Source organism: Botrytis byssoidea (genome assembly GCF_014898295.1).
Source record: "Botrytis byssoidea strain MUCL 94 chromosome Unknown BBYS_005, whole genome shotgun sequence".
Lineage (NCBI taxonomy): Eukaryota > Fungi > Ascomycota > Leotiomycetes > Helotiales > Sclerotiniaceae > Botrytis > Botrytis byssoidea.
In genome coordinates, this window is record NW_024065846.1 from 933,072 (window position 1) to 945,213 (window position 12,142).

At 40.9% G+C, this 12,142-nt stretch overlaps 3 protein-coding genes across 3 annotated transcripts; all 3 read left to right on the forward strand.

Annotated features, from left to right (window-relative positions):
• Nucleotides 1-210: 210 nt before the first annotated feature.
• On the forward strand, nucleotides 211-552 carry EAE97_003092 (uncharacterized protein; the record flags this gene model as incomplete). Its single annotated transcript, XM_038873604.1, has 1 exon — nucleotides 211-552. One exon carries the CDS (start codon nucleotides 211-213, stop codon nucleotides 550-552), a length of 342 nt encoding a protein of 113 aa, XP_038735467.1.
• Nucleotides 553-6,056: 5,504 nt separating this feature from the next.
• On the forward strand, nucleotides 6,057-7,096 carry EAE97_003093 (uncharacterized protein; the record flags this gene model as incomplete). The annotated part of the gene is made up of 2 exons (XM_038873605.1): nucleotides 6,057-6,457; nucleotides 6,520-7,096. The coding sequence occupies exons 1-2, from the start codon at nucleotides 6,117-6,119 to the stop codon at nucleotides 7,094-7,096; spliced, it is 918 nt and encodes a 305-aa protein (XP_038735468.1). The 5' UTR covers nucleotides 6,057-6,116.
• A 1,176-nt stretch (nucleotides 7,097-8,272) lies between these two features.
• On the forward strand, nucleotides 8,273-9,725 carry EAE97_003094 (uncharacterized protein; the record flags this gene model as incomplete). The annotated part of the gene is made up of 2 exons (XM_038873606.1): nucleotides 8,273-9,598; nucleotides 9,648-9,725. 2 exons carry the CDS (start codon nucleotides 8,273-8,275, stop codon nucleotides 9,723-9,725), a joined length of 1,404 nt encoding a protein of 467 aa, XP_038735469.1.
• Nucleotides 9,726-12,142: the final 2,417 nt, after the last annotated feature.

Genomic DNA, 12,142 nt, shown 5'->3' on the forward strand with positions numbered 1-12,142 from the left:
TATCAAACATTATCTGCGCTTTGATCAATATCTTTCTGATATACATCTTCCTCCTCGAAGCAACTACCCACCAACGACTACTCAAATCTATTTAACGTTGGTTTCGATCCTTCAAAAACTATAACACACACTCCTCTCATACAATTACTTTCTTGTCAATAAATTCAAAAATCTTTACTCAAGAACTTTTTCCAAACAACCACATACACAATGCAGTTCCACGGTCTCACAGCATTGTTGCTTTCCCTTTTTGTCGCATGTGTATGCGCACAATCAGTTACCTCCACCACAACCTTCACATCTACATCTACCCACACTCGCACCATTACCGTATCTGAAGTCGTCGCATCTGTTACCTCCACCTACTCCACCTACAACACCTCTGCAATTGCACCTACCGGATCCGTTGGAACCATCATCGCATCCACAACCTCAAGAATTGGCGCATCAACAGCCTCTGCCGTACCAACCTTTGTCGGCGCAGCTTCAAATGTTCAAGCAAGCTATGGTGTAATGGGATTGTTTATCATGGCTGTTGCAGCGTTGCTGTAAACAAACAGATGATGAGACAAAAGAATGCGGGTCCATCTAGACGGCGCCGATCATGTAATTGATTGATCGTCATTCCTGCCCTATGGCATCTAGATCTTTTCTTGGAATGCGTTTCCAAAAATACCCTCTCTTCATCTCCCCAAAATAAGAAAAATTTCACACATGCGAAATCTTCGATGCGACATCTCATCACTTCAGTTTACTCTTCACACTTCTTTTTTTTTAACGAAAATTACCCCCCTTTTACGGCTTGACGATACCTTTTTTATTCTTTTTTGATTTTACTTCTCACGCCAGAAAATTTCATGCTCGCTTTTTTTGATCTTGTTTTCTCTTTTCGACGGAGCACGAATACCCCCGATTAACGATTAAAACATGCCCTCACACATATCTTTGATTCGTTACCTGGAGTTTTTTTCGATTCATCTTCTTTCTTGGTTACTCCCTCTATCCATACCTTGAAATTCCGATACGTTGATGCGTATACTGCGATGTCACTTGTGATAATCTAAACGTATGCTCTTTACTATGAATACCTGTCATATTGCAATGACTATTCACAATGAAGAGTACGTGTTTTGGAATTGGTATAGGTACGGGGAATCATGATGTGATTTATTTGGATCCTTTTTATATTTGATTTATGGATGGGTGGCTTGATTTGCATTGGCGGTCATTGGCATGGAACAATATTTACACCACCTTTTTTGTTGTATACTCGCCGCTGATCGGCTTGAGGATATTGGAAGAGGATGGGATTGGATAGAAATTTCTTTTCTCGATGAGACGCTTTTATACCTTTAGTTGTGCATAGTTTTTGTGGTGTGGTTGGTGATTTTTGTGGTGGTGCTAGATGCATGGAAAGGTGATAGGCGATGAATGCATAAAGCATGGAAAGGGGATGGAAAGATAGATAGAGAAAATGAGAAATCAAATATTAAATACATTGTTATTGATTATCTGTCTGTCATTTGTGAAGAAACCTTGTTTGTGATTGATTTGTACTTCTTGATGTTGTTGGAAGGATTGCTATGTAATATGTAGGTAGGTATTCATTGGAAGTATCGAGTGGCACTTCCTTCCTCTCTTCCGTTCTTTCTTTCATTCTTCCTTTCTCCATCTTATATGGAAGTATCTGCATATTCAATCCCACACATTTCTATAACTTACCTCGTATCCACCTAAATGATCCACCAACTCAGAGGGACAAGGATATCCAAACCTTAGTCGTCCTGATTGTTGTTGCTGTTGTTATACTCCGATAGGAGTTACATATACTTTTTTACATCATCTTTACCGCCACATCTCTAAATCCCCTCATCGAAGCCCCTTCTCAAATTCCCCCAACCCCAAAATCAAAAGTCCGTCAACTTCAATCGAAAAAGACAATATTAGAATGCGAGTACATCTATAGGAAACCAATGCTGGGTATGGTTTTCTTTCTTGCATTGGTAGGTTGGAGGTCTTGATATGTAGATGGATGATCAAGTGTTAATGAGAGAGATGTTTATTTATAAGTACTTGAAGAAAAATTCGAGACCCTGGGGAGGGAACTGACCCCGTCTTTTGGGGGGTGACTATCAAGGTGCAAAATTGAGGTTAGGTGAATACCAAGAAGAAAGGAGAAATAAGGAGGTGCATACATGTACTCATGGGAAGTTCCCGTTGTGCTCTTCACACTTTGGCTTTTTCTCATACTACCCATCATTATATAAACTTTTCACACATAAGTTTTAGTAAGTATCATTATGCAAACCACAACTTCGATTGAATTCCAATGCTCCAGCCCGCCTTGACGTTCTCGCTATATCGACTGAGATCTCTAGGTAGGTATTTACATTTAACATTCAACACGTGATTCCTTACCACTGATCTAGGAAATGCGAACGCGAGAAAATGATGTTATTGTTGTTACTTTCGGTCTCGTTTTAGTACTTGTTGTCGCTTTGAATAGGGTGTTGTTGATGTCGATGAAACGGTGCAATGCTATATATCGGTCAATATATACATCAACAGACTATATTATAGTAAAATATAAAGCCTACCTAGGTATAGAATACATGGTATCCATCATTTTCTGCACAACTCAAATCTTGTCCAGCGAGAAATAGGATACAGGGCTAAACAGATGCATCTTGATTACTTCCATCAAATTCCTTAGAAACCTTTCTCTTGTTGATGGCAATATGATGTGTTACTTTCAGATCATTGGGCTCTTAAATATCCCGTCTTGAATAGTAATTGAAAGGAGAATGAATCTAAGGGCGTAGTATGGAAGAAAGTTTGGATTAGTGAATCATACAAATGACTCCATCACCATGCCAATATTTCTATATGCGCGGCTTTGAGATTGACCGAGTAGTGCGAATCTCTCGAAATCTGCAATTCTGTAGTGTTTAAGAACGGGCTAATGTGCTTCCAAGATACTGGGATAGTATTATCAGAAAACCCCAAGACCGATAGAGAAGGAATTTCCCTCCATCAGTGGTGACTCATATCACCTGGGCAGAGCCAGACCGAGTAAGTCGATTTGATATATGATATCCAGGATATGGTTCTCACTTCTCACTTTGGTGTCAAAGACGAAATTGTCGAGTACATCCATAGAATCTTTACTCTATCTCCTCGTATATTTTCGTTGAGGAACAGAGGACGTGATTGTTACCACTAAATCTTCATTGCTGTCAATCTTTCTTTCTTTCCACATATGTCAAACTCCCCAAGCTTTTGGCGATAAGCAAGCTAAGTGATTATTCAAGCATTTTGTACACTTTCTATAACCAAAAAATCACTCTAGTTTACACAGAACGTTGTACTGAACTGAACTGAACAAGATCCTTGAGTCGACTTTGATCCTGATCTCAAGATTTGCAGCTCCAGGGAAAAGCTAAGCGACGTCTTAAATAAGTAAGAAGTCAGAAAGTGTAGAGAAGTGAAGATTGAGAGAAACTTCAAGCGGGGTAAGTGATTTTTGGGGGTTGTAAATACAATCGGGAAAGGGGGAGGATGATAAGGAGGGGTAATTGGAGAGGATTGGTGGATCAGATGTATGTGTTGAACACAAAGAAGTACATTGAGTTTTATTTGGTGAGTCAACAAGAGATATTCCACACTACTAGCGATTCAAATCTGAGAGCAAGGGTTATTTAGATACCGCTTATTGCTTTAGATTTCAACATAGATCGAAACCCCCAAATTACTTCACAGATAGGTTTGCAGCCAAACGGTCATTCCGATTAGAGAAGAGATTTCCTGCTGATCTGATCTATATCTCATTTTTCCCAAGTCCTACAATTGCAGAAATCTTACAACGTTACCGTATATGAATCTTCTCCGTTGTCACTGCTAAAATCATCACTTTCATTGTCTATAATAACATTAATAGATTAAATGACAACAGTAAGAAAAATAACAAATCCAAAATTCCTGGCTCAGCTAGCCAGCTGAAAACAACGTCTTATTCGCTACTCGCATTAGTATATCCTAATGGGGTTGGACTTGACGTCGGAGCTCACATTATAGCATGAACTCCTGGTCGGTAGCATCGTATGATTGAAAGACAGAGGAGAATGTTCAGCACAGACTTTTATACCACCAGGTTTAATTTTCCATGATGATCAGTGAGAGATGGGATTTGAATAATTTGAAGAGTAGATAAGGAAGATGAGAGAGTGTGAATTGGCGCGGGGTAAATCCTGATGTATGACTCTTAGGTGCTGTGATTTAGCCGAATGCATCAACGAGTTATTTAAAGACCGTTTTCCAGCTCGAAGTAAATCAAAGTTTTCGCAAAATCCATTGGACACATTTGGTTCAGGAAGTTTGGATTCGCCTTGCATCCGGTCTTGTTTCCGATATCTCAGAATGTATGGAAATGCTGCATCATATCCGTGGTTGACATCTATACTTCAGATAATTGAATACTAGTGAAACTTCACTGTCGATGAATTTTCGACGTTGTCGATCTCAAGCCGTTTGCTTTTAAATTTCCTTCGCGTTGTCATTAGTCATATTATCACTTCAGATCGTGATATAGACAGGTGCTATCTCAAAGCATTTGAATCGAACTGGCTTGAAACTTACACCGCTTGGCTTTGGTTTTGGTGCAATTTCAGCGAAGCTGTCCCATCCACACGAAACCATATCGACTACCTGCCAGTTCACCGCTGCCACTTTAGCATGGAGATACAAGAAAGGCATGAGTGCGAGCTTATATAGCTCATCTATCGTTCTCTCAGTGTGAGCTTGTGGTTGAGGGAATCAGTGAATCGGTAAAAAGAGGGGGTTGCGGATGGCAAGCGAATCCCCTGTTCTTGCTCTTCGACCACACTTTTGATAGTCTATAACGAATACACAACTTATGTATAAATGTTCTAGGACTCCCATTCCATCTTTATATGCACTCAGGAAATATCGCTCGTGCTACAGCTAGCATATCCGACCAGCATATCCAGATAGTTTCGCATCATTCCTAAACATTGCGTAGGGTGGTTTGAAGACGTCCTTTCCGGGGGTGGAGGAGTTGGAAAGGAATTTGATATTATGAGACTGATGATTTATTGTGAGCTGGTGATAGCTTCTGCTGCCCCTCGCCCCTTCGCTACTCTCAATTCCTTATATGGAAAGGACATTAATCATCTGTCCATGGCGAAGAACATGAGCAAATAAGGCGTAACGATATCTATAAAATGTCAGTCATCATGAAGAGAAAAGTAAATCATAGACGCATTCTAGATAGACAGGAATGATGTTTCCCGCACAGCTCGTACGATACTAGATAAGCGCAACCACAAGATATCAAATCTTCGAATTTTATACAAATTAGGATATGAGAGGGTTAAAACATCACCAGTTATCAGGCACGTCATATCAAGTACCAAGTAAATACCACAAAAGCAAAGCGCACGAAGCGCGCAAATCAAGCCATCATTTTCATCATCATGATACATTACGCGGCGTTGCAGTTAACTCTGCAGGGGCTGAAATTTATTGTACCAGGATAATGATTGGATGTGATTATACGATGCAATGGGGCTCTAGTCCGAAAACTACCAGCTCCCACAGATTAAACTATTGAATTCCTTCTCCATTCAAATACCCATGTTATCTGGCTAGCCAATCATCTGTATTGATATTCATGTGATCATTGCTTGCGATTTTAATACTGGACTAATATCAACGACTGAAATTTCGTGGACTTTGACGAAGCGCGAGTCTGATGTCTTGTCATGGTATTGGAAGCTTCAACTTTGATACAAAACTTATCCCCTGGTAACGGCTGTCCAGCTGTCAGGAATATTTAGGGTCTAGATTTATATTTGTGGCGCTAATCTGCATGTCAAATTCAGGAGCAGGGCCAATTTGTCATGTAGATTGAAGATCATCCCATCACGTTGCATTGAGTGCTCTCGCCGCACACCTGCATATCAGGTGGGTAATTGTTTAGTATCTAACACTGATTTTCGAAGATACTCAAGGAATGTACTTCTCTGATTTTCTTTTGAATGTCGGAGAAATTGGAGAAATCGAAAACATTCATGATTTCGTAGTTTTCGCTGTTAAGAATGATGAATCTATTCATTCTTTTCCTATTCCTTATTCAAAGCGAGGCAATCACCATACCTGAATCTCCACTTCCTACACCTGCTTCAAGCGTGCCAGTCCAATTGAGAGCCCGCCAAACGACGTCTTTTGGTACACTTTGCGGATATTCAAATGGCGACATCGAAATTCCTCGGACAGCTGAACCCGGATATGTTTGTCGCGAAGATACTATCGATAATTTATGGGGATTTTGCCCAAACACTATAGCTGAAGCTACCAATTGTGATTTTGCTGGCTACTGTGTCGATGATGGCACTTGCTCTACTGGTTGTGGGAGGTCTAGTTTGACACAAATTCAATGGTATGTACATTACTTGACTGTTGGACAAAAAGCCTGTCACTTGAAGACTAATTTTACTATAGCACAAATGCGATGCCTTATTGTTCAACAGCTTTATTAGTTTCCGAAGAACAAACATATACATATCTCACATGTGCGACATCACCAACCACCAACTTTTATCTGGTCAATCCAACAAGCAGTTCTGTGTCGACAGTTTCGTCGGCTTCAGGATCACAAGAATCAACAACACAATATTACTCTACAATTGTTGTCGCAACGTCCTCATCATCTCCTGGTACTCAATCAACTAGTGCGAAAGCTTCACCGAACAATGTTGGAGCCATAGTTGGAGGAGTCCTTGGAGGCCTTGCTCTTATTTTCCTTATTGTTATTGCTCTGATCTTCTTAAAACGATATAAACCATCGACTTCACCGAAAGGCGAGAAAGATATCAATGGGGAATCAATAGCCTTTACAGGACCTGTCGCCGACAATAGCGGATTGCACGAACTTTATGATTATAGAACAGATGCTAGGGAGCTTGATTCTACCACCTCGGCAATGAAAGAAAATTCAAATTTGAAGTCTGGAGTCTTGACTGGGAATGAGACAATAGGAAGAAATCCTGCGGTGGTTGAAATGGATATAGCGCCTTGATGCGTCCAAATAAATCACATGTGTTATAGATCTGAAGCTATTCTCCAAGTGACAATCATCTGGCCATTTTTGATGCAAAGGAGGTATATCGCTCGCAGAACAGTCATCGAACGGATATAGATCGAGGCATACTGATAATGTTATTGTCCCCTAGAGCTAGAAGCAGCGGAAGAAAGCGATGGCGACATACCTGCTTCAAGCAATTTGGGACTCTCCAGCCAGTAAGTGAAGCCATCCAGACCAGAATTCCACCTGCTGGAAGGACTATGGGTGGTCGATGAAACCACATTGAATCCATCCATCGAAATGTTGATAATGTCGACGTTGAACTTCTCACACTATCCTCCGGTTACGCAGAGGTGGACGGACCTATCGAATTGCACCATTAATTTGATTGGACAACATGTCAAGACACATGTGATCAAGCATTCTTTTATTGCATGTCGTGATTCTGGGAGAAGCGTCTTTTTGGGAATCCTTCACAAAACTTCAGGATTCCCAAACCCGCCAAAAGATTTCCTTCCAAATTCCCGGGATTTCCAAGACGGCCAGAAATAATCCCCTGCCCCCATCAATACTTCACACAAATTCATCCGCAATGATTCGATTGACATATTTAATAACTCTTGATCCAATATTAATATGTTACCAAATACATAATTTTAAGAAATGATGAAAATACTCTCTACTACTTGATTGAGTGTCAAAGTCAATTCTCAGATTTTATTGTTCACTTCAAGTGATGGAAAATGTTGATTTATATGAAGTCTAAGCTAGCTTTTTCTTTTTTGCATACCAACTTCCTTTTCTCGAAAGCGGATATCACTGATACCTCTACGTTTTATTCAAAGCTACCAAAAATGGAGACAGCCTTACCTAATTCTAGCACAAAGTTGATGCCGTGGAAGCAAAGGTTTGACGTAATGACTGAGGCTCTTTAGAAATTTCTCCTCAAAATAGAAGTCGCGATACGCAATGTATTCGTGCATCCGTTGTGAACAGGGAGGTAATCTGGAGTACGACTACCAGATCCAGATTTGCTATTTCCTAATCTGGATCTCTTCGGGAAGTTATGTGTAGGAAGCTTCTTCATACCAAAAGTCCCTCGAGTTGAAATGTGAGACACACTCACATTCATGGTCTTCTCTTCAATTCCTATCGCTCAATCCTCGAATCATGGCTTCAAGTCTCACAGTATCTCTCGTGGCAGCTTTTCAAGCAAGCATGGCTGTACTCCTAGTGATATTCTACGGTGCTCTATCGGTATACATGAAGCTTCTCGATAGCAAATCTGCCAAAATGATGTCCAAAATCTCCGTCAAATTCTTTCTACCAGCGTTGGAATTTGTCAAGATCGGCAGAGAATTACATGCTGGAGGAGGTCATCGTTACAACGTCATTTTGGTGTGGGCATGCTTAACACATATGATTTCATTTTTGATTGGTGCAGGTGCTCATTTCATCTTCGGGATGCCAGATTGGATTACCGCAACTATTATGTTCAACAATACGACAAGTTATCCTTTGATGTTGATTCAAGCTTTAGATCAAACTGGTCTTTTGAATCCGTTACTTCTAGAAGATGGAGGGACAGGATACAATCCAGTCGAACAGGCAAAGTCATATTTTCTTGTTTATTCGGTCCTCTCAAGTTGTCTGACATTTGCCATTGGTCCTCGTATGATGGATACAGAGTTCGCGATTGATCCCCCCGACGAAGAGGATCTTTTGTCTGCACTCGCACAGGTACAACAGGACAGAGAGGGTGAGAGTGAAGATGACAATGAAAGATTACATTTTCCGACCGAACACACCAATCTTCTTTCGCCTCAACATCGACCAGCAATTTCTAGCAGATCTACTTCCTTTTTCCCATCGAGACGTGCTTCGGCTACTATGACACCTCCTACACGAGACACAAATCGAGCAATCGTATACGAAAGACGTCCTTCCTCTATTATAAGTAGACGAAGATGGTTTGAACTTAGTGATCGAGTTCGATGGTGGTTGCTTTTCTTTTACGATTTTTTGAACGCGCCTCTTCTTGGTGCCATAGCCGGTGCAATCGTCGGACTTTCACCGATTCTCCACCGAGCATTCTTCAACGAAACAATGGACGGAGGAATTTTTACAGCATGGCTCACTGCATCTCTTGAAAATATTGGAATTCTGTTTGTCTCGCTACCAGTCGTAGGTGCAGGAGTATCACTCTACTCAGCCGTTACCAAAACTAGTGAAAAGGGGAAAGGCAAGGAACCTACTAGCACACCCTGGTTTACAACTTTCTACGTTCTTGCAGTACGATTCGCAATCTGGCCTGTTATTTCTACGGGAATCGTTTACTATTTGGCGAAAAATACAAATTGGGTAGGAGAAGATCCGATGCTCTGGTTCTCGATGATGTTCATGCCGTTAGGCCCGCCGGCTGTGAAACTTATCACTATGGTAGAGGTTAGTGATGCTAAGGAGGAAGATCAACACAAGGTTGCTAAATTACTCGCGGTAAGCTTTGTTATTTCTTTATGAAGAATGGTACCTAATTTCCAAATAGATATCGTATGCTATATCTCCAGTCATGTGTTTCGCGGTCGTAGGAAGCTTGAATGCATGCCAAGCGGCAAAAAGTTGATGGTTTTATTTCATGACTTTCTCGCATGCTCATGGATGGTAAATGCGGGAGATCTTTGGAGCCTTTGGGAAGTATTGTCAATCTGTGCGAAATATGAAGTTGAGATGGGTTTTAAGAGGAACAGCGGCATACAAGATATGCTGCCGTGCATCATTCTTCCAGCTATTCGCATTTCATCATTAGATCTTGGTTTTCATCATAGTATAGCTTAGATTTTGGTTCGTCAAGAGAATTAGAACTTATGGCGCCTTGCTTGACTTATTTGAATGCTTTCGCATGGCCCGCGCAGGGTTTAAGATGTCGCATCCCTTTACATGACCACCGACTATATGACGAAGCGATATATAAAACTTGAGTGGAGTATCATCAAGATGGTAATGAGTATAGTTTCAAAAAATTGATCTCCGTCGGGACAATAGACAAAATCAAAACAGTATTCACTACAATAGTATCAGTTACATACTACGTTTTCCTGTTATTTCCTAGCATTGCCACAGTGTGTACAAATGTACGTTTCTTTCTATTTCTCTTCTCGTTTCTATAGAAGGAGGGAATAAGAGAATCGAGTTTACCGAATCAATATGATTGAATTTGTTCTGTCTCTTGATAATGGAATATGTGAATATATAAGCGTGCGTAGGTACTAGGTACTAGAGGGTAAGTGTAAATGTAGCTGTGATTGTAATTCCTTGAAGCCTGAAATTCGAGCTTAAATTATGTTTTGAACTTTTGATGATTTCGTCCATTCATGCTGTAATTGGGTGGAAATTTTTAGGGGGAGATGAGTTTGTGGATGTGGATGTGGATGTGGATGATTGTGGAAGGTTGGGGGAAGGAAGGGTGTTGGGGGGTGTGTTGAGCGTTCGGCCATTTCTCTGGTTTGTGATTTATGGGGGATGGAGGAGAGGAGAGGGGATGAGAGATCGTTGAGTATTTACTAAATAGAGCAGATTTCCTCCTCGCGAGATATACATATAAAGTGTGTATAGTATATACATACATACATACATACATACATACATACCGCTCAGTTCTCTAGTGCATGATATCGATTTGATAACTGATATACATCCAGGTAGTGAAATCCATCTATCCATCTATTTACTCCATATACCCTCACCTACTCCCTGCTTATCACATATTACGCTTCAAAGCAAGGAAGGAATCAAGAAAATCCAAAAATAAAAGCAAACAAAAATGATCCCTGGAGAACCCTCCCTTCACCTTCTCTACCCCACGTACTGCCAATTCGAATTCGAATTCGAACTCGACTCCCCCCCTCCATTTTCCACACCCAACCTCCTCCTCTCTCATCTCGAGCTGGGCTTACGTGGCATCTGATTGGGGAACTGGAAGGGGATCATCGATAAAGGGGGAGAATATGGAGGGAGGAGTAGGGAAGGGAGAGGTACAAACATGATATTTTCGCTCTGCAGGTACAAGAAAGGATGTCGGTATGGGTGTGCAATTTCTAGATTCCTTTAATCTTGCATCTGGGATGGAGAAGAGAGTTTCAGTTGTCGATGCTGCGGATCCCTATCCCCGTGGCGTCGTGAGCGCGATTTCTTGGCTGAGAGGTGGAAGATGTGGTTACTATTTATTATACATTACTCGGGTGCGTGAGGACAGGTTCTCGAGTGCCAAATCCTATCGGCTTGCAATTTTTGTCATGTATGTGGAGCACTACTATTCAGTGCAGTCTATGCATTTTTGGATATGTCGAAGTTTCGCTTGAAGGATATACTCTTGTGGAACGTATACCTTGTGTTGTGTACTGAGGAATATCTTCATGAAGTACCGGGCCATAGCCCTGCTGCATCGAGTGCGAAATCTACTGATGCGATGTGATCTTTTCTTAGATAGAGCTTTCCATTTTCTTGCCATAATTGGGTTTATCTCGCGAGTTTCATAAATCAATTTGTCAATCTGTGTTGTTTAATGATTTTGTGGTGATGTTGATTTTTTTGGGCAGGGGATCGAAGAGGGAGGTCTTCACGTCAAATTGGAATTCCTATTTTCTTGATATCACCAGTGTCTTTTTCTTTAGTTGTCCCAAGTAGTTGGATTTCCGATGTATTCCGTGTAGGTTACACTACACTTTCACACCGCATCAATTAACTAAAGAATGAAAAGCATGCAGAATCAGTCTCAACAGCAACCCCGATCTGCTTGTGATCACTACCCACTTGGAAAATGATTACTTGATATATACCATAGATAACCAGTCGAAAGAAGGCCGATAACTCATGAATGAATAGCAATCAAGGGCTATGATTATTCAGTCTCCAGTCCAACACCAGGTAGTTCTTGATTCCGGGATCAATAGCTTACGTGGATTTCAGTGCATACATCTAAGGTATAGTCCAAGAGAGTATTTTTGATTGATCAGTAAATCTCAGTGTCCCTGTACCGCAATT